The following is a 26,126-nucleotide window of genomic DNA, read 5'->3' as shown; positions in this document are numbered from 1 at the left end:
TGAAGCGACGTCCCTATAGCTCACTCCATCGACGTGTTTGATGGGCTTTTGTCTGTTTTTCTGTCTCCCTTCCATTTGCGACGTAGGGATGCTGGTCTGCCAACCTTCCGACGAGTTCTGTGGAATTTTCCAATCGGGCATCTTCTGAAGATAAGCACTCCTCTTTGTTCAGCACCATGGACGGAGCCATCCGAGCTGCCTTGCCAATCCTCGCTGCTTTGCTTTCCGTTCACACCAGGACTTCCGAACAGTACCAGGCCGAGAATAACAACAGAACGTGAGTGAAAAACCTTATTCTTTTAATACATAACAATGACGTGCGCGTTTGGCGTGTCCTTCTGAAATCCTTTCCTAACTTTATTATCACCAATATTGTCTGGGTCAGGAATATCTGCTCGGCATCTCATAGTTATTCAACAGTGTCTACCACCACTGTTAGAAGGTTGAATCAAAGATGTTTTCATCTGGCCAATTTCTATCCTCAAACAATGAAAAGGGCGCACTGTATTTCTCAAACGTATGCTCATTGTTTGATACTCTCCTTCTGACGGTCTACAAAGATAAAGAATAAATTTTTCCCCGTTATATTTCACCCAGGACCCCTCTTCTACTGTGCAAATACCATGTGGCAATTTTACAGATATCAGATATTTTGTTTGAGTTTTATTTTGCTCTTGATTTTTACACGTCTCCGTTCTTCTAGAAACTACATCAAATACATGCCAACCCTACCGCCCTTTCCGGGAGCTAATCGCACCATGGGTTACAACCCGACCATGGGGCCGTCCTCACTGCAGAACAATATCGAGGAGCCAATGTTTTTCCTCCCGGAAGGCTACTTTTACTGGCTGAGACCTAACTGGGAAGGTAGGTGACTTTTCCACAAATAATTTTCCTCTCTCAAATTCTTATCTGGTACTAATGTACTCATTTGACGTGATGTTGAGGTTGTTTTATAGATCATAGAACTTTTATATACGTAGCGGACTGAAGCTGTCATTTTTTATTACCATCTTCATGTTTTCCAGCTTGTAAACGATTCAGTTTTCCGGCTATTTGTGGTACTGTTTTTGCATACTGGCTATGAGCCTACATATCTCAAGTCGTGGCTTCGTAACGCATAGAAATATCACGTCTTCCAAACCTGGAGAGTTGTGTTCAATTCAATTTAGAGCGCACGATGAGTGCCTAATCAAAGATATGCCCTTCTGATCACAGTTTAAATTGTCACATCATGACCCAGCTGAAAGAAGTAGATTACAAATTTTGACAAGCAGCCAATACGTCGTCTAGACTGTTGGCATTCACCGTAAGGTGCCTTACCAGATGCTGACTTTAAACGTAGTCGGTAATGCAAGTTGCGAAACGGATATTAATTAACATGGACGCCACTAATTTGTACAGCACATCACTAACAAAGCAACCGCCTATCATGTGGCTCCTCTTCTAATTATACTGAGGTCGATTGTGAATGAAGTTGATTAAATTGCTGTCAGAATTCGCAGGATTAGTGGGTAATTTTTCTGATTTGAAGACCTGCAAAGTTATTGCAATTGAGCCAATTGGAAAAACTTAGCCATATTAACATACAGATTGCTGATACATAGCTAGCACAATACATCATCCCGGATTATCATATAGTCTGAAACAAATTAGATAGAGTGGCATCAGTCATAGACTCTCTCTCTTTATTACTGTTCTACTACATCATGTTCACAACTATCTTGTTTTTTTTTTCGCAAAATCGCTGGAATACGTATATATTATGTTAAAAAATTAACATTTTGTTCTCTAGCCGCCACGAGAAACCATGGAAATCCGTTCTCATTGAAGTATGAAAGTACCCGAACAGATTCGCTTCTCCCGGTTTACACACATGTACAAGGCTCCGTGTCTGTAGGGGCCCCAAAGACCGGGTCCAGAAATGTCGGTAGTAGGAGTCGTTTTTCACAGGGAACCGGACATACGGTCTGCTGACCTTGGTGGTTAATTGGACCGATCTAGGGTCACATTGGTCATGACCTGTCAGCTGCGCTTGTGTTTGATTTGCCAATTTAGGAGAGCTGAGTGAAAAACGGCCCTACCACGCGTCTTATTTCACCAAGCAGAAGCGAGAAGAAAAACGTCTCGATACACCTAGTTCATCTTGCGTAAAAGACTAGGCCTCAAAATCTACTCATTTTTGTAAAAACAAGGATGATATTTCTGTGCTACCGCATTTTGTAGGACAAAGCTAGTGTTGTGTGAGCATGGCGTCCCTACATATCAGTGCTTCCTTAGAAGCGGCTTAGCCTAACCTTTTTTCTTATTCGCATTCATGTCAAGTTGCCCAACATCCTCTAAAACATGGACCCAACGGACAATTTCGGTACGCCAGTTCGTCCACTTATGCTAAAGCTGGAAGATTAAAGGCTTAGCTTGTTCGTCAACACGTCAAGATTTAGGGTAATTCGTGCGGAAGTGAAAACGTGACCTACTCTTCCATAAAACGATATCGAATGTTGGGCCTATGCCATTGCGAGGAGCTGGTCGTACATTAAAATGCATGCCACCAATTATGATATTGCTTTATCCGAAATCATATGAATTGAAGCATATAATTGTCAACGAGGCACTAAAAACCCATAGTTTGACACACATCTAGCGTAGACCTGCCTCCCGTTAATGTCGTTAAGTCTTGATATATTATCCATAACTGATAGGATGATGATAATTAACGTTAAAGTAGTGCTGAATGGGTGATTTAGGAGCAACAGGCGCGTTTTTATGACAAGGTGGAACAGCAGAAGCCCAAATAAACGTCACACACAACAGTTAGGAAACGGTATAACATCTATGCTTGTTAATGTCGTCAGCATGCAGTAGACATCGTGTCGCTCGCACAGGTGGTTTTATTCTTGGCATGTTTAGTTTCTGTAACGGTAATGATATTGATTTTGAAGGATCGCACAGGAAGTGAGGAAATCCTCCACGGAAATTAGCTGGACGCAAGACATTGCAGCCAGGGTTAACCTGTCTCTTCCCACCACATTGAAGCACCGCATGGCTACTTCAGGGCTTTTCTCTGCGACTATCACATCAGTATGTCTGAGCCATAGCATAAAATACACGGCTTTCAGGGAAGACTCTAAATATTGGCCTGTAAATCAACCTGTGTGCACCACCGTCCACAGCCGTGGACACCGCTTGGGTGGCTTTCGTGAAGGGAAATCCTAGAGAATGCAGGACAGCATGAATGAATCTAAACGGTTGTCGAAATCGGAGAGAACCTCAAAGAGCAAAGTTTTAATCATAGTTCATTTGCGTATGGGGTAATTTGGTAGATGCGTCAGAGTTACATGTACAATACAGGTGTCTGCATTTATTTCTGTTATTATATGTTGAAGTCTTCCCGCTATGACGCAGTTTCTTACGAAACACGGAAATTGCGAAAAACAATGAGTCTCAAAGTCATATACAAGACTGTCAACCTTGAACTTGAAATTCTGATGAAAAACGTGCGATTCAGACAAACTTCCTTAACACGATTCGTGCCTGCACATCCCAAACGCACTGCCTTACTTACCGGAAGATAGCAGATAGTGCCAACGGGTTTACAGTCCAGGGAGGACGTGTGTAATAGTATGCATCACGAGGGGACCAGGGGTTCAGGCAATCCAGCAAATGGATGCTGTGCAGTCGACATCAAAAAGAACGTACTGACAGAAACTACAGATAATAACTTCACGTGCAATTTATCGCCCGGCCTTTCCCACTTTTATCCTGAAATAGCTGACAGCTTTCTGTGGCAATGCAGAATCCTTTAAAACAGATTGTAAATTAAAGGCAACTGTTTCTTATCTCTGTGTCTGATGTCTACTGAAATACATGTGACTGTGATGGCTTCAGTACTGATGTCGTTATCCATGATGTCTGTGACTGTGCTGTGCATGCCGTGCAAGTGTTGATGTCGTGTAGGTAAGTGCGGCAACGATATTCCAAATTGCTGTTGAATCTTCCACATTCAGCGAATCGCTCCATTTGGGATATGCTTGGCCGTGCACAGAGACCACATCTACTTCCGTCAGCTTTTAGTCCTCATTACTGGTAGTGCCAGTGAAAACATTATCATCTGTCACAGCTTGCGTACGCGAAATTATCGATACCACCTGTGAAAAGAAGTCGCCTTGCACTACCCAGAAACTTCATCTCATCACACTCACAGCGTGAACCAAATGTTTTCTGGCGAGAGGCCAGTCCCAGCCACTAGCTTACCGCCTCGCCTCCAGCAGTCTTGTTTGTCCCTAATCCTTCCCTCCCATTCCTCTTCCGATTGAACCTCTTCTCACGCCACTGGGCCGTTTCTTTCATCACGTTAGTGTTTGACTCCTTTAACGCCATCCAACTGTTCACCTCGACTATTAACCTCTAAGAAAGCTGAGACAGAATTTATTGTCTCCTATCTTGCGTACTGCTTCATTTGACCCTGTCCTTGGCCTTCCGACCTTGACTTCCCTTACCTACATAACTGTGTCTTACGGATTTGTAGTTCATTCGAAGAGCATCATGAGTTGACCACATTCATCCCGGCCTGTCGGTCAGAAGCCATGTCAGCAATTGACTCTGGTTTCAGCCCGCCCCTGTTGTGTCCCCCAGCAGTCTCTGTATGTAAGACAGGTAGAATGTCTTCCGTCATTGCAGACGGAATCGTCCATACGCGAATATAGCTTTTTGAAAAACAGCAAGTATGAACATGACTGTTTATCCTTTTGCAGCATAGTAATTGTAATATGAAATGTGATGAACAGTGTTTTGTGTACTTTGCCACATCAGCGCAAAGCTATTGAACATCGTATCCAATATACCAGATATAATCATGTATCTTGTATTATGTCAGCTGTTAAAATACCCAAAAGTATGATATGATTATGGCCCATTATCCTCACAATAGGTAGCTGCAATTTACGATCAAGTTTAAAGGTGAAGCAAATTTTTCATCTCAAAATTTACACACCGTAGAATTCCATCTCCTAAGGTTCTCTCCCACCGGAACTTCAGTCAAACTAGGGGCATTTAACGATTCAGCGATGACGCAATCCAACTTTAAATCATCGTCGTCCGATACAAGAGGTCAGTACATTAAGTCAGATTTAATTTGCTCTCTTTTGTTCATTCTCAAAGAGCTGGAATGAGTCATCTGCGTTCTACTATTCATCAGTTGCCGTGGGAGGTTGTAGTTTTCTATGCGCGCATGTACAGGTCATGAATAGCGTTTCCGATGGTGGTTTGCAGGTGCTGTTAGCTTACAGTCCTTAATTTCTATTCATTAGTCTGCCACATGTGGCCTCTATTTCATGATTCAACGTGTAGAGTTGACAACCCATAACTACAATAAAAATTTAAAAGACGTTTGCTCAGACTTTTACCTGAACCTAGAAATTATGAGTGATTTGTCTCAAGGGAAATTTTACTACATGATCTATCACTGTCATCGAGGTTTGGCTAGGTCTGCGTGTCCCACTTTCAGTAAATCATCGGGAGTGTACATACATCAGGAAAGTGTCATGGGGAATTTTATCTCTCAAGAGATGCAATGATGTTCGCCAGTATATAACGCACAATTGAATAGCTCTGGAGTATTTGGAGAATCTGTCCCCAGAGACGTGGAAATGATTCTCTCACTAAGACATTGTAACATTATGACATTGTAACATTGCACAAGTTACGGATGGTTTGATAAATCTCATATAGTTACCAGAGACACATATGGTAACGGAATCAGTGGTTGTTTTTGGCCTCTGTTTTCCAAAGTTGTTTCCCACAACCAATGCATGTAATCAGACCACCGCAGCCAAATGAGTGTTTTTTAATAAAAAATACGTTTGCTTATCAGCCGAAAGACATCACAGTTTGCAACTGAAAAAACCTCTGTTCTGCCCTTTGAGCATGACAAGAAGATTAATGACAGTGTTTGCAAGGGCAAGGCTGTCAAGTCAGCTACCAGCCTTTCTTTCCGTGGGCCACTTGTTTCATGTCAAATCTAGCAGAGCATATGGTATGCCCGGAAAGGATTTGAATAACATACTTTGCGGAATAAGCAAGCTGTCTTGTATAAGCAAGCTGTACTAGTATTATCTCTAAAGCTACCGTATATTGTCAGGGGGACTCTGAAAGAATCTTTAGGCTTTGTACGAGAACAATTTATGAGTTCTGTGCTTTGTATGCGCAAGGTGAGCAGGTTGATCTCAGCGACATTCATCATAAAGACCAAGGTCATACATGTAGACAGACTGACCCATTTCTGTGATGGATCTGTACGACAGAAGACTAGACGGAAGACTAGATTCTAGCGGACTGGATTCTAGTCGGAAGACTAGATTCTAGTGTGAATATCGTTTTGCTTCATGAGTATTGCATCCTATCCTGCTTATGTATGATTCCCTTCCCAATGGGATTGTTGTATTTTCCTGTCTTCTGTACGATAATATAGGCAGGGGAAATACCATGGAAATCGTGTAATCAGTGGAAACTAGTCTGCAGTGTAACGTCTTACTTCTGTCAATGTTGGGTTTGGCTATTTTACTTGAAATGTAGAATGAAGTGCCAACATAGCACGAAGTTAAACCTGTTCCTGACCATGGTGAATTGAAGTCAGGTGACCATAAAAAAGCCAGCATTGAAGGGTCACCTCACACTCCGACATGGCTCCCTGAGGGAAGTTAAAAGAGTCAGTGAATGTTGCAGAATTTTTGTAAGCTCATGCAAAATTCACATCCAGTACAACAAACGTAATACAAAATGACTCCAGACGCCAGATCGGCTCCTCAGCCTCCGCGAAGGACACTTTTGCCTCAATGATTATACACAAAGAGCGTTGTGCCTGTCATGGTAAGCGAGTTTTGGTTGTCGACGTCAGGGCTATCGCACTTGAAAAGCACTCATTGGATAACAGATTGCAAAATACCACTGCAGTCAACTACTGTTCTTGTAACTTCCTAGTTGACGACACTTGAAAGACGATGCCAATTGAGAATTCGTGTATGTCAAACCGCGTCTTCTAGGAGAGACTTGAATAGGTTATTTTAGAGACATCAGCACCGGTGACATTTTCCGATGACAGCTCCTGCTGCATAGTTAAGTTTACATAACTGAGTTTGCTCAACGTCATTAAGCACGTTTGTACAAAACTTGTTGGTCAAAGACTCGAATTATCGTTAGAGCGCTTTACTTTAACGTCTGAATCAGCATTGTTCTTCACAAAAAGTCTTTTACCACTATGATAGACAGGCGCTTCACCGCTGAACAATTCAACCTGGCGTACGTTTGTGGCATGTATATGAGTGGTTGGAAACGAGACAATTGTTGGCACAGTACGGAAGAGAAACAAATTACTCACTGGAAATGTTACATGACTGGAATAATCGACCTTTCTGTTGTTTGTGGTAAATCTGTGTTGACGCACCCTGCGGCACAACTGCACCATAGCAATCTAAAGAAGGCTGTCCCTGAGCAATACATGAGGAAAACCTATTGTACCACAGCAGCAGCCCTTATGTCAACCAATACTATCATTTGACCTGTGCACGTTCGACATTTTTCTGGCACTGTCCGCTAAATTGAAGAAGTCCTCCCTAGGCACAAATGAAATCAAGCAATATCGTTGTCGTTGTACTGTGGTGACTCCGTTGGGGAATATTGCATTTTACCGACGCCAAATAATGGCCTTCAACTTTTACTGCTGTAATTGCCAAAGCTGTACTCTGTAGTTCCTTGTAACTACTTTGGTGAGTCAATGGTGTATGAAGTTGATTTTGGCACGCCGTAAAAAATCTTTGTCGCTCTGCGACTCTCCGAGTCTTCCTGAATACTCATTATGTAATCACTACGGCGACATACTTGATTATAGCGACAATAGTAAACAATTTCATCAGAACATAATCACTCGTTTTATAATTGCCATGTTTGCTTGCCCCAGGAGAGATACAGTAAACATAGAATAACTTTCCTTTCGTCAACAGAATTGTATTACACATGCACCTTGTCATGTCACATGTATGTTGAATAGAACATTTTGCAGCTTTTGCAGCGTCATGTATCCATTAACCCGGCTGGATATAACGCGACCCAATATCAATGTAAACACATGCCCTCAAAAGACATTGAACGGACGCTTTTTCCATTGTAATAACGTCTGCAAAATGTTTCAGTCATAAGAGATATTCCACGAAACACATATACCATAACCTCTTAAAGCGTGGTGACTGTTTCTCCGTGCCTCACTAACATTCTGGCAATATGATTCACGAAAGCATTCAGGTGGATCGTGAAAAAAGGAGATCCCTTCATTTGACCAACCATTTGCTTTTATGATATTGGCTACGACGGGCAACGTTTCCGATTTATTACACATGCAGTGCAATATGTGCAAAGTATGCTCTAAGTTTATTTCTTAACACAACGTGCAGCAGATGATAATGTAGATATTACAAAGGAGTAAAGTTTCCTAACAACGTTTCCTACCATTGAGGAGATCTAATTCACCCCAAAAGTCATCATGGAGACTATTGAATCAGGCATACTTAACCCTGAACCTAGTGTCTGCCTTAATGTATCATCATTGCCAGAATGTTAGTGAGGCATGGAGGAACAGTTACCATGCTTTAGGAGGCTGGTATATGTGTTTCGTGGAATATCTCTTATGACTGAAACATTTTGCAGACGTTATTACAATGGAAAAAGCGTCAGTTCAATGTCTTTTGAGGGCATGTGTTTACATTGATATTGGGTCGCGTTATATCCAGTTGGGTTCATAGATGCAGGCTGCTCAAATTATTGTAACTTGTTCAATTAATTCAAATAATTGTGCTTTTATAAGTTTTAAAGCAACATAAAAACACCGCTGTTTTGATTTTCAAGTCACTGCACTATTGTAAGAGGTTATGATGCCAAAGTACATCAATGCAACCGCAAAATCCTTCATAAACTGAGGCGGCCTATTGCAACAATATCAGATTTAATGCTACAGTCGTCAGAAAGTCTGCGTTGAGAATTAGGAGAATTACCTTCGAATTTACCTGCCTATTGACGACATAATGATGGTGTAATGTTCTTCGGTATCTTTCCTCGGCCCAGGTTCTTCATCAACAATATGGCCTAAGGCGTCGTTATCATATACAGCACACGGCTCTCAGTGCCTACGTGTCCCCATTCAACAACAGGCAGTAAGGATATACAAAGTGAGCTGAACTTAAGATGAATCTACCGACGAACGGTTTTGATGTATCTTCTGAACATAAATTGTTTGCTATGTCATTTATATCCTGCTTGTTTCCCATATAGTCTACCGCATTATACGGTTCACATAACGGAAGGAAAGTGTCACGGATGTGCTTGCTTTATTCTGCATCTTTTTAACCTCCTTGGGTTGGGTACGCAGCTACGAGACCCTCAATTGATCTGCTATTAGGAGTTAAGGAAATAAGTCCGATAGAGATTGAATGTGCAAATCCAACCGTCAGTTGTGATTGGCTTACGTACACTGCATGTATATGCCTGATAATGAACATGTAGGGGTATATAAATACATTGCAGCAGCCAAAAACAACACAGTGTGATGATGAAGCAGCTTTATTTACAAGTAGTGGCTACGACTAATATGATCCTATGAAAAAAAACATGATACAGTTGAGAATCGATTAATCTATAATGCATAGAAAAACAATCTACTGTTACGATGCCAATTTTGTCGTGTGTTTCTATACCAAAACATACCTACGCAGAGGGTAACATGCGGGCCGTTTCAGGTCCATTAACCCAATTGTCGACCACTTGACTGGAGATGTAGGACATCACCATTGCTTTGTAGTGATTGAAACACGATGTAACTCAGTTGGTCAAACCGCATCTTTCAGGCTGATGCAGAGAAGACTTCCAATTAATGGCTTACCATTGGATCGTCCAGTGGGGTGGATATTCTTCTCTATCAAATTCCCCTTGGATACAAACGGTTGTTCCGAGACTAGCCAATGGTTATTGGTACAGGAAAGAAGCGTCGTAAGCGATGCGTGTCATTGGTGATGCGTGGTATTGGTAACCAAGCGTGATGATGTTAATGGCAAACTTTGTACTGGAGGAAATAAGGTAATTAGTTTTAATCACCACCCGAGCATGTTGGTCATGCCCACAGAGACACGAAGTTCGGTACTAATTATGAGCTCGATGAACTAGAATCACTCACCATTATAAGATATCCATTCCTTCCTTGTTATATGCTTCATTGCTGGCGCCACTACTGTTGGCAAACAATCAAAAGTACCGGACGATCTCCTATTTGGTGGAATGAAAACATTGCCAATGTTTGTCCCTGAAGAATTTGTTCAGATTAGCAGGGAGCCAGTACGGAACCTGCATACTAGTAGCTAGAATTGTATCATTCATCTTCCTGGTGGAGTCATCGTCTAAGAACAACGAAGTCATTCTCATCACGAATGACCTGACTCTACGTTCTCAACCAAATATCAAGTCATGACTTGAAGCACGGAGGGACGATAAAGTTTTAGATGAGATCAGGGATACTGTTGGCCAGATGGTTGCCCTAGTTTCGTGGAGACATGATGAGACCAGTCCTTGTTCTGTCGTTTCGCCGCCAAAATGCATTCAGTCACGAAAATGAAACGGGAGAGGGTTGCCCATGGGGCATTAGGTAAATCCAACTGAAAGGGAAATCGTTAACACGAGGGTGAAAACGACGACTATGGTAAAGAAGGTGAACAGATTTAGGTCCCTGATTTGTAAAGCCAAATGAAATGTGCTACCTTTCACATAGTGGGTGATTGGTGACGTCAGGCAATCCTATGTAATAATACGTGACATACACAATGTATATGTGATAGTGATAGTGATATGTCACAAATCGGTCACATTCTTTGTCACAAAACGTTGAATAACAACTCCAAAAAGAATGCCAAGGACATTAGTGCCAGTACGTCGAATGCCTTGGGGCTTAGCCCTCAGGATGCGGTGTAAATGTGTTGGCACCAACCTGCTGTGGCAACAATCAAGTCGTAATATTGTAAACCAATTTGCCAAGCTACTCGGGAAGCCAATATTCCATAAGGAATACCCGCGCTTCAACAGTCTCTTCAGTCAGTTAAGTTGTCAATCTAGACAAATTCCCAATGGGATCTAGCGCCTTGATGAAAATGTGATCTTCCGTCTTCATTTCGGTAAGGACTGACGGTTGAAAGGAAATATGCACATGTATTGGGTTCTGATACGACCTCAGCCGACGTTAACTCTACAAAAAATGAACTTCACAGACAAAGATGTACCCAGTACACACAGCTCTAGAGATTTATCAATTGAAGCTGAAATATTCCTTCGATGTCGTTCCTATATTGAGTTTGTCAATACCACATCCATGTGTAAATATGCAGGATCATGTGAGGAGTCAGAGCACAACACAACTCGTCCCTGCTTAAGGTGCCATTTTACTTCGTCTGTGCTTTCCCTTCTCCCAGGTCCTGCAGTTGAAGTGGTGTGCAGTATTTACATCGACAGTTTAGGGGCCTTCTCTGAGAAAACAATGGTGAGAATGGTTATGTTACACGAATCTTCAAGGACACGATCTTGCTTCATCACAGACCAACTAATTTCAGACATTCATACTAACAAATGCATGCATTCACATTCACATATGATGCATTAGCGGTCGTAATTGGACATTTTGAGCCAATCATACAAGATCAAGAAGCTTATGTTATCCATCAAGTTGCTTGTATAAGCTGCTACCCAATGATCACTTACTGTCCAAGGCGAGTGAAAAATTGAAGAACTGCTAATAAATGCTAATTATAACATGGCATGTATCACTGTCTGTGTCTGTTGTAGTTTCTGAAACCATTTCCTTTTCCTGTGAGTCCAGGACTTTGACCTGAGCCTTATCCTGGGGTGCCAGTGGAGAGACGAACGGCTGGCGAACATCACGTCAGAACACGTGTCGCTGCCAGAGGGGATGGAGATTTGGAAGCCTGCGATAGACGTCGTCTCAAAAGACAGCACAGACTACCCCTCTGTTCTTAGCGTGTCACCTGAAGGGAATGTGCTTATGATGCAATGGTACTCGTACATATAACTACTATGCCATCTACATTCATTTCAATATTGTTATATAGTAGCTTTACGCCTTATCTATAGGATGATGGTGATTTATATGAAAACTGTGAACAACTGTGTGGCCATTTTGAAGAAGCTGGTCAGCTGAACCAGGGTTGCATGTAAACGAATAATAAAACGTAAAGGTATAAAGGTTAAGATATACTATCGTCAATTCGTCATCATTATGACTTTTACAAAGCAAGCCATGCAACAACATGGCTTCTTCAACCTTTCTAACCGTGCATGTTATGGATCAAAGCCCTCCTTCTAAAATGACATCTGTTGAACCCATTGCTCGAGAACCAAGACCACTCCAGCTCCAACGCTAGCAACCCGGCTCTAATGCAAAATCAATGCAATAATGTTACTGCACCACGCAACCCTTTTCAAAGCCCTTTTACCTAGTGTGTGCATGTTCGAAATAAGAAGGTATTACATGTTTTATTGTATTAGTACAGGTTCGCCGGGAGTTCAGCTAGGTAATGCAGTTTTCTCGAGACAGTAACCCTGCGGGACTGTGCAGTTGCCCCGTCTATTCAGTAATTGATGTTGAGCCCACAAATAATCTAGTCATCATCGGTGACTGCCAGATGTTCTTTGCCGTGTAATATTTGTTTCGTCATTTATGCCACAGGTTCACGATAAAAGCCACATGCTTGATGCAGCTTCACGCCTACCCATTGGATCATCAAAAATGCAGCCTGCTCATTCAAAATCGTAAGTACATTGTTTAGTCACACACTTGAAGGAAAACGCACGCTGTGGAAGTCAAGTGCACTTCCCACGCCCTTTCATCATAGCGGACTTTAGAGAGCATCAATACAAGAATAACCCACATTGATTGGAAAGAGACATGCTGGAAACAAGATTAGTTGCGAGATGACTTTGGCACCTCCATGAAGGTGACCTGAGTCGGGTAACACAAAGGAAATCATCAGGACTAGTGCCAATAGTGGCGAGGGAAGTGGTGGGTGGAAACGTTTGGGTCGTGTGACAGAAAGAAGGTGACAAGTTCATTCACACAGCCTTCTTGGAATAACGAAAGAGATGGCCGCCATCTTGGATGGACGCATCATTAATATTGATAATGATAGTCCACCTCACGCTAAATCTGGCGGAGATTTGAGGTATCTCATCGGCTTTAGGTTTCCAAACTTTACTTTTAAGTTTTCCTAGGTCTTGACTATGTACCATACACACTGATTCTCAAATCAAGTGGTATGTTGAATAACAACCTTGACCTACTCCTCGTTAGTTGTTGAACATGACCGACGAGACATACGGGGGTAGTATGCCTGCTCTGGCGGGGTTTGGGAATGAACTAATGAGGCATATCCCGGCCGGAATCACGCTTCCACATGTAGGTCACGTGCGGCGCTAATTGTACTGGGATGTCTAATTCTATGGAGTGTGCTCTTATCGGTCTGGGCAGGATGCCCCCAGGAGTCCCTTAAAGCTGCTTTCATGCATTTCTTAAATCCTTTATTTTGCCTTCGAATGACATGCCTTCCCTGACAGAGTTTAGCTTGGGGGCGTTGGTTTGACGTATTGCTTACAAATTATCAGCCTAGTTGTTGATTGGCGAAGGTCTGGGGTTGTGGAATAGCATAAATAATCCCTTTAGTTACTATGCTACTATGTACATGATTTACTTCAAAACTAGAGGCGGCTATTTTTTTGCAAACGTTTTACACAGGTCATAAAGAGCATCAATAAAACACCACTGAATGAAAGGAATCCTTTTTGTCCATGTATTCCCGAAATTGTAGTTTTACTTTGCTGTCATCTATTTAATAAGATCAGAATCTCATGGATTTGACTACGTTGGTCATCTTGGTGATCATTTTTGCCTCAATGAAAACCGTCATCATATCGAGGCTTACTTTGCCTTTTTTAGTATTAATACCAGTCACGGAGCTCAAAATTAGGAATGCGACGAGGAGCGAAGACTTACTGAAAGTTCCTGGTTAAAGATCAGATTTAGTACGGCGATTCCTCCAGCTGTACTATGGCATCAGTCTCATATTGCTCCTGGACGTGTAATTTCCTATGGATGGAAAGTCTCATTGTAGCTATGCATCTTGACATCAGACGCACTTACTCACAGGCAAAAGGGCAGGCAGATCCTAAAATTGCTCGATCTCTCATTTCGACTTTCGGAAGTGGTTTAATACTTTAGTAACAGCAATAAATAACCCTGTCATAGCGTTTAGATCCACTACTTATGGAGCTCGAGAATAACGGCACATTGACCATGATTGAAGGCGTTACTTTGCACGCTATTTATGTATACCAATAGATCGATAGAATGTCAACTGCAGAACTGTCATCTTTAAACGGATTTGTATAGTCTTTCGATACATATTTTGTTTCCCTGATTCCATGTCATTTGTTTTTGTTCCATGAGGCGGAGGAGTGAAGATAGTGTGGGGCTGGGAGACCTTCTGGTTTCCCGGGGACACGCCCGTGGTAACGCGTACATCCGGCTTACACTCACAACTGTCCCTGGAAACGGTAGAATCCTTCGCCTACGTCAATTCATTACTCTATCCCGGTAAGTATGCCCGCACTTCAGTGCAATCAATAACTGTGTAGCTGGAAGAAACTATTCTATTATTAGACATGCAAGATCATATTTCTGTGCTCAGGTTTTATGGCACATAGTGCTCTGCCGTCAAATACAATGATCAACGCACCATTCTGACCCCCAATGACTTTGCAGAAGGGCAACTACTTCAAAGAAACACGAAACGTAATCGTTACAGTCTTTGTCTGAATCATAGTCCTGCCAGGAATGATATACGTAACGCCAACGCTAACATACCTCTTTGTCGTGGACATCGTAGATAATCAGCTAGAATAGATCATCAATACTTAGTCATCAGTTTTCTTCCCTTTCTCTCCCTTCCAGAACTGATCTGTGTGTACCAGGGGGTCACCTGTGATTACAGGGAGTCAGAAAATTGTCTCCGGGCGCAGTGTACCAGTGTAGAAAAGATTACCACGGAACAGTGTCGGACGTGTAACTATTTCAGCGGGAAGTGCAAGAACGGCACAGACGAGCTGGCTGTCAGAAAACCTGAAGATTGTGTCTTTGGTCTGCTCATGGGTATGGTTTTATTTCTTTTAGATCATTGATAATCACATCGTAGGCCATTTTACCGAGCCTAACAAGACCATGACCCAATAGTCCGCCATTTATCATGGAGAGCATGAAGCACTGGCAACGAGAAATTGTCACAGATATATTTTTACATAGATCGGTCTCCATGACATGGCAATAAAGATTTAAATTTAACACTACACTGAGAGTTTTAATCAAAAGCTTTACGACATACATGTACATGTACATGGACAGGAGTCGCTATGGCCGTGCTGGTTTAACAAGATGATGCTAAACTGTAAAACAAAACGAAAGAAATGGCTTTTCCTGCAGCGTCTGATGGTGACCTGGTGTTCACCACGGCAGAGCTGAGGTTCACCCTGAGGCGGCGTCTGTCGTACCACATGCTGCAGATCTACATCCCGTCCATCAGTATCGTCGCCATGTCCTGGGTGTCCTTCTGGATCAGCATCGAGTCTTCCCCGGCCAGAACCGCGCTGGGAGTCACCACAGTTCTCACCATGATCACACAGGTGGCCACAACAAAATATTCTACTTTTGAACAGCAAGATAGTTGATGCCTTGAAATACCTCTTGTATTCTACACATCCCAACGAGTTCCAAAGAAACTGCAAAACAAACTTATCATTAAATGGACATGGAGTAGGAACATAGGTAAAAATATTAGATTCTTCAAAGTATGAAGGAAACTGGTATTCAAATTTTCAGCTTCCAAGTAGAACTTTTCGTTGGATATCCCAATACACACCCCATTCAACTTGTAAGTGCCGTTGTAAACCTTTAGGCAATATTTGGTCGGTATCTTGACCTGACAGGAAAAACTCTAGATATTTGAAGGCCAGTTTAATATAGCGGCCGTTTTATTCCCTGAAGTGGTCGCCTTAGGCCAATTCTATATTTCCAAGGAGACATTCATATTTCAAAAATGAATTTGTCCCTCACTGCATTGTCTTGTTTCATTTCATTTCAGAGCGGCAGACCTATTCCAATGCCCGAGGTGTCATATGTGCGTGCTGTAGACGTGTGGTTATTAGTGTGCCAACTCTTCGTGTTCTTGGCCCTGATAGAATACGCTGCCGTCAACTACATATCAAGAACACTGAAAGTAAGTCACGCAAGTTTAAGTAGTCAGTTTCCGAAACATTTCTTCTTTTTTTCTTCAAAGGTCACGATATTATCTCAAGTCTACATTATTGGAAGCCAGGGGTCAACCGTGTTCTTCGGATTTAATAATATTTTTTCTTCGCCATTTGCCAAGGGTCATTAAAATGTCATATACAGTCTAGATCTGATATCAAACAGTAAAGTCAAACCTTCTCCTTCATTCATTCCATACACAAGGGTCATTCAAAAGTTCGCGTCCTCACATGGGGTATAATTCATATTTCGGAGTATAAGTATAAAGCCAATTGACTGGGGAGCTACAAGCTTTGGGCATGTTTGACAGCAAATATATATTGAGGAAGAAAGCTGCTAGCGCATTTTGACATTTTCAAAATTTACCGCGGGTCAATATACAGCACGTGTCACTAATTGACTACTTCTAGGGCGTTCGTTGATTCCTGTTATGTGCAAAACCATCAATGTCACACAGCAGGAATGTAATGCCCTTAGATATGTCCAATCTCCATTGCAGGACCATGAGCCTAATGTGATCTGAGTGCTGTCAGATACTGTGAACCTTGTTACTCATTTGCACCAAAAGCCCGCCACACCCGTTTGATTTCTTGACCCGGAAAATCACAACCCTGTGTAAAATATGCCGCAAACACAGTCAGATAAAAATTTCTGACAACTTCGCAAATTGATGCCCCTGTTACATCTCAATTGCTTTCTTAACTCTACGAAGCACCTGTGGGATATTTATAGCCTTCAACGCTGGGCACAGATCAAGTCCCTGTGAGAATAGGCACTAAAAGTCCCCTCAATATACAGCTTTCTTTCAACGGCTCTGATCATAAACGAGAAGAAGGCTAAAAGATCAATGCCGTCCTATAGACCACCCAGACGCCTGGAAACACTCCTGTCTAGTGTTACTTTTGTCCACGGGACATGTAGCTCATGCACGTTCAATAAGAAACAACAAAATCCATAGAAAGACAAATGGCTATTTCTATTGCACGTAACTGTATATGGTGCAGGACGCTTTGCACATTACAAGCTTACCGTTCCCTGAGGTGACCTGAATTCATCAACACCTTCTCCATTGTGTAACGCGGTCTTTTTTATGATCCAGGTCAAGAACTCAAATTACACAAAGAGGACCACTAGAGAATTTACAAGTATTTTTGATCTCGCTGTATTGAACGCGTTGACAGGAATGGACCGCATGCGTGGTTCATCCCACTTCATATAACCGTTGGTTAGTGGAGACGGGGTAACAAGGGCTTGTCACGACTCGGCTCTCAGCCAATTATTTAGCACCTCGCAGGGCGATGTAACGAGGGTTCCGTTACCGTGGATAAAAAACACACCCGGCTGTCTACTATATTGGCTGCCGTGTTCCAATTTAGAAAAAAATGAGGACAAGTGTCTGGGGAATTCGACCATATATTGGACCGGGACTCAGACTCTCTTGGAATCAACTCTGCTAGATTACCTCTACCCTGTCCATAATTACTTCTTTTAGTGTGTCCTTGGAAAAAATTAATAAAACCATGTCCGTGACAAAAATATGTTTGGAACCTTTTTGCATGAAATGACCTTTGAGGTTATGGGTTTCATCTAGTTTTACTACTTCTGCTATTTTATACCTTTTACGGGTGCTGGGGTAGAGTAAGGTGTGTGGAATACTAAGCGGGTTCTCATACTGGAAGATCATCGCAGAACCATATCCACCAACTAGCCCGAGGTGTCAAATCAACTTGTTCACCATTAAAAAGGGCCATATGCACATGCTGAGGCTCTCTTGGGGTAGTTGACGATCTTTCGAAATTTCATTAAACTACCATTATCACACCTTACTCCAACTTTAATAGCATCTTTAAAATTGATTGATTTAAAATTGATATAACTGCAAATTACTACATGATATATAGACATATTATGTATATAGACATGACACATGACTGTATAATAGCATCCTCCTTCCATAACGTTAACTTAAGGTATACGTCAGGGGAATCCTTTGATTAACGGTCACCCCATCTGACTTAATTAGAGCATGATTCTAGTGTTGAGGCACTGAGTCATGATACGAGCCCGTTGATAGTTTTATCAGATTAGTAGGTCATGGGATAATAGAATTAGAATTAGCAGCAAGTAGCGTTTATGATCCGCTTAGATCCTTAAATTAAAGTATGCCATCACATCACTCGGGATGTCTGCAGCATCTCGTGGAACGTAAAAAACAGGAAAATAAAACAAAAGTATAACACAGATTTACACCTCCACGTTTACGTTTACACCTCCACGATTACACCTCTGCATTTACACCTCCACGCTTACACCCTCACCACGGTTTATACTTCACGTTAATACCTCCACGTTAATACCTCACGTTTACACCTCCACGTTTGCACCTCCGCTTCATGGAAACTATAAATCCACACGAGTAAAGGTTACAGTTTAAACCTAGCTACCGGTCCAATTCCGAAGGCGAGTAATGGGGCCGCAGACCTAGTAAGGAAGACTTAAGCTATAATTTTGTCATCCTTACTGAAAATACAAAGTGGGCGAACCTCTGGATGAAATACGAATATCACTCACGGTGTTTTGAATGTCGTTATACGTACCGAGGTCGTACATTTTGTCAGGGATTCATTCGCGTGGCCCGTTTGTTTCCAGGAATGTCCTCTATCAAACCAGTCGTTAGACCGGTTCCATTGTCCGACCCCAATATTACATGTCATTGCCGCGGAAAACGTGGCGTGTCGGTTATTCAGTCATCCCCCAAAAGTTGTGGTTGGGGCCAAAGTTGGGGAATTGCATTATGAAGAAGATTGAACTGTAATTGCCAACATAACAAAACTGGACTCAAAACTCCAGTCTTTGTCAAGGAATGAGCAATCCACCGCTTCCGTGACGTCACGCAGATAACACACGTAACTCCGTGAGCAGTGGATCATAGGTTGCAGAAAGTCTGTGGCGCCCCCCGGTCTCTGTTGGGGAATTGTAATCTCTCAACCATTACTTTGCTATCCATGACAGGAATTGTCCTGAACTAAGAATTGTTCCTTTAATTTTACAGGAAGCCAAAGCCTTAAAACGCTACATCAGACCATCGTCGAAGAAAAGGAACTCCAATTCCAACGCCAATTCGCTTCCCACGAACTCGAACTCACATGCGGAGAACAGTGCAGAGGACACAGTCGTCACCACCGCGAGCGGAAGCAACACGGCAGAAAACATCGATCACATCTGTAGATGGGGATTCCCTATAGCATTTTTGTTGTTCAATATCATGTACTGGCTGACATACAACTATATCGTGCAGACATGAACTTTTTTTACCGGGAAAACCAGAAGAAACGCAACAATGAATTTTGACACATGAAGACACTTGCGTGGGTACTGTTGAAATTGAAACGGAGTGTGTAGATCCTGCACAGGAAATGACTATATTTCATTTTTACTTATCTTACGAGTACAAGAACGTTCGACAATCAGATTGCAGCAACAGTTGTCTGGTGCAGTCGACTTTGTGACACGCACAAAGCGAAGACGTCTTCTGGAAGGAAACGTCTGGAGAGGCGATATCTGTTTGCAGACATTTGTCATGTTGTTGCGGCGACAACCTGAGTCGGGGAACGATGCAAGAAAACTTCTCCATGAAATATGTAGTTCCACAATCTCCTCAAAAACTATTCATGTAGACGGACTCTCACAAAGAAATGAAATCAAGTCTTATGGCGGGAGCACAAGATGTTAGTATGAAAACGTCAAAGGCACTGATGAATGAACCACACTAGAGCCATTATCTCCTGCTTCTATATGCATGGGACTTATATTGGACTATCCAGCACCAATGCGGCCTTGCAGAGATGAATTTTGAATTTAAATAGTATTTTAGAAAACAGGTTTGTAGGACAACATCATTTTAGGCCCTGTGGTTGACGTGCGAATCTATGAATGGAACACTGACACAGACAAGATAGGGAATCTTCCGATGAGGAAGACGCTTCCATGAACGTTATCATCCGTCCGCAGATGCTGTCACATTCTGCTTCAACAACTGAATGACGTTACGAATCCAGCCACCGCTAGCTACAGGGACAACTTGGAGAGGATCTTACGACCAGCAAGTGTTTGTACATATTGAACACAAAATATCCACATCTTCGCGTAGGCAGCAACACTTCGCCCACCTTATCTGCACAAAGAAGACTTAGAAGTCTCCTCACATGATATACTCCTCTGTAAGCTTGCCTGAGGGACCGGGCTAAGGCAGGCATCACAACATGATAGAGAGTACTCTCAACAGGCTTAAAGGTTTTCATTCGACTAGACTTGACTTTGTTACATGAATCACTGAACTGCAGACGTCATGTAACGTTGATGACAATGATATCAAGGTAAATAATTATTTCCACAAAACGTTATTTGGGGGATCAGGTTCCTATCTACCTAGTATGTTTTTAATATGACGTTCTATTTTGTTTAACTCTTATGATCAAGACATGGCAGGTTTGATTTGATTTGATTTAATTTAATTTAATTTGGGATCAAAAGAAGTACCTAAGACCTATGATTATCGATGATGAAGCCTTCAAAGTCTTCTTAGAAGTCTGGAAACGCCTCCGTTGACTCTAGTTTAGCTTGGATGGGGCATGACTAGAATTTTGAATGGAGGGATAATACAGAACGTCTGATGTTGACAGATGTACGTTATGAGCAGGAATAACAATGTCTGAGGGAAACCTCCAGAGCAAAACAATACAACATCTGAACTACATGAGTTTTAACAGGACCGAACAAGTAGAGGCATTCTGTTTAAAGGACCTAGACCATACAAATAAACGGAATACACTACCCAATATATATGCCTGTCAATAGATAGGATAACGTTTATTAGATTTGAGATGAGCAAATGATAAAACATGCTCGAAAATGTATTTATATCATAAACGCAATCTGGGTATAAGAATACAGTCTCTAGTCTCTACAAAACTATATGAACATTATGTTACAGAGAAGCCTACCATCAGCTTTGTATTACACTTTGTTGAGTTTTCCCATGCGGTTGTCTCTATCATCTCTTTATCGCATTCTATATAAATAGAATTTGTGCACACTGGCAGATTTATTGGCCCAACACTGTTGTGATAATGGTACAATTTCTGCCAGCTTGTAATTTGTGAAAAAGAGTGTTATTTTGGAAACTATTGATCATAGCCTAGTGATGTTTGACGACCTAGATTCACACAGCAACACTGGCTGTGTGTAAATCTGCAGCTTACGTGAATAATACAACCATGATTTTTTTTTACAAATAATCCATTGAAACATGACTTCGCGAGATGTCTGTCTCGACCCTATGGCTAATACAGCAATATCACCAAACGCTAGGCCTGTTTTGAAGAAGTATCCATCCTTTTGGAAAATCAATTTGTCACACATGAAAATTTGGAAGATGAGATGAGAATACAGCAACATCGTCTACACACACCAGACCAGACCCCGAGAGATCCGCGCACTTCCGGTGTTTTGTAGTCTCCACAAATCGGTCCGTTCCACATTTCTCCCTTCCCACGCGATTAAACCACGATGGCGTTGTAAATCAGGACAGTTATACAGCAGCCAGCCTCGATTTATCAAGTCATATTCTTCCTATGAAGGAGGAAAATGCGTTTATATTGTAATTATTTGGATCGTACAAACAACTAAGATGATTCTGTTGCGAATTTCCCACAAATAGTGTGAAAAGTAGTCCCTACATGAAGTTTGAATAGAAGATTTTAGACGGCCGAATCTTGGTCTTGGGCCCGTTTGGCATGACTTCGTCACTATTTGCAATTTTGACATTTTATGCTACCAGTTGCTATTGTCGCTGTTGATATGATAAATGTGAATCATTTTATTTGAGACACTTAACAGAAACTACGAGTTTGTATGAAATACACAAGCAGAAAGTTCAAACTTATTAGCACAACTTATCACTGTAAAGCTGTGTACTAATATTAATGGACACACTTAGCCACATCGGGCATACCTGAAAATGATCTACGTGTACATGTGACATCCTTAGGGGGTCTTTTAGTTGACGACAAATATTTAATGGAAAAGTGGAAGTTCGTTTTACTTGTTTCTGTCATGTTTTAGTCATTTTCTCTTCCTGATTCATAGAGTGTCTGAGACCTTGTCTGGCTCTGGTCGCCTGCGGTCAATTTCATCATAGACGTTACAGCCTCCTTTGGACACCCGTGTTTCTTATTTCCCATTAGGTTCAGCCAGTTTCATTTCTTGACTTTAGGACTATAAATAACATCTTACTATGTCCTGTCAAGTCCAGCCACTTTCATATCAGGTTTCGTGACAATAAAGTACCGGCTTTTCCATTAGCTGCAATCGGCGCAATAGAAGCAGGCAGAAATTGATTTGGAACTGCAGACGTACTAAAAATATGTTTCAATATCACATAACGCTGATTAGAGGTTACTAGGTCATGATGCTGACTAAAAACGACAGACAGCATTGAATATCTGACCAGATTTTATTCAATAACACTCATTGACATCCAACTACGGTAGCAGGTGCTTTCTTACACTGCTTAGTCTGTCAGAAAAACGACATATTGCTGCATTCATGCATTGCCAACCAAAGTGTTACCCATACTAATGGAGAAGTGCATGAGGCATATCTTTATAACGTGAATATAAATGGCCATATACAGAGAAATTGTTCTAGAGCTGACGGCATTATTTCCAGTATACATGTTATTCACCACTTATCTAGCTTTCTGATAGTATAAGTCCACTGGGCAACTTCAATTTACATCAAATCAAAAATACACAATGTTCGTACAATGAAAGTTAGTAAGCACACACTTTTGAAAGTATTTTTCAGGCTTAATGGATTAATCATTGGTATACCACTTCCACAGTGGCAGGCTATGGTATCCTTGAAATTAATTTAAGTCTTGCTTACTTGGTGACCATTCATCAGACAGTGGTGTTGTCTAAACGTATGAAAAGATAAAACTTTCATGTGTTCAGCTGGCTGAAGACATTATACTGATACACAGTGTCATTACGATAGAATATAGCCTGCATTTCTTTATCTATTGTCTGCGTGCATTATTGGTCATACACCACAGATATTTGGTCGCTAAACTGCCCATCTTGTCCATCGGGCCGTAGCCTGAACACGAGCCTGTACCGTTAAGGTGCCGGCACGTTAGCTGAAGGATCAACACAAAGCCCCATATAACGACCTTGGTGCAGGGCCAACATGTCAACATGCGACGGGAATGAAAGATCCTATTGAAACCAATAGTCGAGATGTAAGGAATGACTAAAATATTTCGACGCCAACAGTCAACACAAGACACCAACATTCGGAAATAAGTGTTACGCACTGTTTTTGTGGCACTGATTATGACATTGCAAAGTACTAGTAACTCGTTGTTATCGTGGAGTGCTGTTTGTTCATTCGACCGTCCATATATTGACGTAGAGAGTGATTAGCTGAAAATAAAACGATCCCAGCTGAAGTACGGTTATGGTTTTGAGATAAGATTTGATCGATTTTCGCTCCAGTTTCGCTTGACCTCCTCGGGGTCATGACGCCATGCACAAATCCTCCCCCAAACCTGCCATGCAAACTTTAACACAAACCTCATCCAGCATTAAAAATTCATCAACGTTCCAAGCGTTCAGACGGTAACATACTGTTACGACAGAAATGATCATGGTAATCTATTGAATGTGCATGACCTTTCGTCAAAGGTCTCTGCAGACCATAAAGTTGTGAGCCGCGAAGGCAAAGTTTCAAACGCACACAGTCAAAGAGCATGACCTTTCTTTAAATCCCTAAAGCTGGTCCCAGGACACGTCTAAACTTTTCTCCTAAATTGACGCCTTTATCCTCTGTAAACGGGATCACGCTGGGTAATGCCGCTAAGTTCTAGTCTTAACCTCATCTCAGTCAACATCATTGAATACAAATCCATTTTGTCAGCATGTCGCCTCAATGTCGGACTTCATTCAACGACGTCAAATTAATGTGATATAATTTCACTCTGCTCTAATCCACTTTAAATAGGTGCTTAGATGCCTAGACAAATTGAATTCAGGGGACAATGTGAAAAAAATGAAATTTGTGCAGAGGAGGGACAAAGTAAGCCATGAATAGATACACATAGACATTTCTATGTCCCCTTGATAATCCTTGCGTGCGATTTCATCCTGAAATGCAATGTTTTTCTGGGAGTCATATCAGGTATCAACAACAACACATTTTAGATTTCCGTCCAAAGGTTGCCATTGACTCAGAAGAAAATGCATTTGAACCATTCAGCATATTATAAATTCCCCGTGACAACTTGCCTGGGCAGCAACAATTCATGCACGGCTACTGAACATTGCTGTTGCCGCCATGCTCCTCAGGGAAATGCCTTCTTTCGTCTCCACATGATTCAGCTGCCCAATGCTTTGACAGATTTCAGCAGCTACTGCAAATCGGACCTGTATTGATCGAATCATGACAATGTCATGGTGCCCAACCTATTGTAGACTTTCAAGATATGTGTTCGACTTGGTACGATTTAATTTCGTCTTGCACAACGGTCGATTTGTCATCAGTGAACCGATATGAGGACGGTGTCCACCACTTTCATAACATGTAAGAAAAGTTTTCGCAAGTTTGGCTTTTACTAGAAAACTTTAGTGACTTGAATTATGCATTGCAAAACTTTTCCAGACAGCAGAATTGCACGAAGTAGGGTTATCAATGAGATATATGTGCAGGCTGAACATTTAGAAAAGTTGTTAACCGGAGTTTACTTTAACACTGGGATTTTAGACTGTGGCTCTACAGCATTTTACTCGACCTAAGTGTGAGAATTTGTATGTCCCTTTACTACTTAAGGGGACAACCGCAATCGTAAACGGCTGGTGGCAGTGATTAACATGGGGACAGGGGATTGGACGACAACCGGAGGAGCCGTTTAAAAGTGACTCACGGGAAGTTAAAATGATTTGTGTTGCGAACTTATGATTCCATGGGATGTATTAGCGATGTACAAACCACCCCCGTCTTCCGTTTGACGTTAATTGCTGGCACATTTAGAGCTTTACAAGGCCCATGACATCTCTAATTGTCAAAGGTCAGACGACATCTGCCCATTGGCATACGCAAGAGGGTAATTACTGCTAATGCGAAGTGTTATGTTGGACTCGTTAGCCGCGCACGGACTCACAAGGCTAAAGTCAATGCCCTTATTGACGTACAATGGACGAAATACGCGGCGTTACAAAAGCATAATCTAATTTCGATTTCCGTGATATCTCATGGGGAAACCGTGGCTTAATCTCTGAATGAAATTTACGTCCCTTTGACGTTGATTTTAGGGAGAAGAGAGGACAGATACACATAGGACAAATCACAAAATAATTCTATGGTGGGATCCTTGGCTGCAAGGAGAGAGTTTGCCCACCCAATAACCAATATAATATCATCTAAAATCTCTGACTGACATTGGTTTTAGGCAGAAGAAGATCGCATTGGCAGATAAACTGTGAAAACTCGAGCTCCGAAAATAATTTCATCAGGTAGGTATAGCAAAGGATATCGCAATTGTCTTATACACAACCAATAAAATTTCTCACTTGCTTACGTTTTAATAATGTTTATCAGACATCTTCCTCAGAGCCTCTGTCTGGAGTACTGCTTCTCGCCGCTATATGCACCAGCCACCCGGGACGAGGGG

At 41.8% G+C, this 26,126-nt stretch overlaps 1 protein-coding gene across 1 annotated transcript in view; it reads left to right on the top strand.

The window, feature by feature from the left end:
• Positions 1-20,083, top strand: part of LOC109473902 (glycine receptor subunit alpha-4-like) — a 30,671-nt gene extending 10,588 nt beyond the window's left edge. Inside the window, exons 2-11 of the mRNA XM_019774052.1 lie at positions 87-277; positions 704-867; positions 11,499-11,566; positions 11,903-12,096; positions 12,770-12,852; positions 14,543-14,689; positions 15,047-15,244; positions 15,572-15,771; positions 16,230-16,364; positions 19,449-20,083. Of these exons, the coding sequence (XP_019629611.1) occupies positions 177-277; positions 704-867; positions 11,499-11,566; positions 11,903-12,096; positions 12,770-12,852; positions 14,543-14,689; positions 15,047-15,244; positions 15,572-15,771; positions 16,230-16,364; positions 19,449-19,700 (1,542 nt within the window). The 5' untranslated portion in view covers positions 87-176 and the 3' untranslated portion in view covers positions 19,701-20,083. The remainder of the gene's footprint in view (positions 1-86; positions 278-703; positions 868-11,498; positions 11,567-11,902; positions 12,097-12,769; positions 12,853-14,542; positions 14,690-15,046; positions 15,245-15,571; positions 15,772-16,229; positions 16,365-19,448) is intronic.
• The last annotated feature ends 6,043 nt before the right edge of the window (positions 20,084-26,126 follow it).

Source organism: Branchiostoma belcheri, unplaced genomic scaffold (assembly GCF_001625305.1).
Source record: "Branchiostoma belcheri isolate BF01 breed outbred unplaced genomic scaffold, Haploidv18h27 scaffold3, whole genome shotgun sequence".
NCBI lineage: Eukaryota > Metazoa > Chordata > Leptocardii > Amphioxiformes > Branchiostomatidae > Branchiostoma > Branchiostoma belcheri.
Note: the sequence above shows the minus strand (reverse complement) of the source record. Positions and strands in the feature narration are given on the sequence as shown.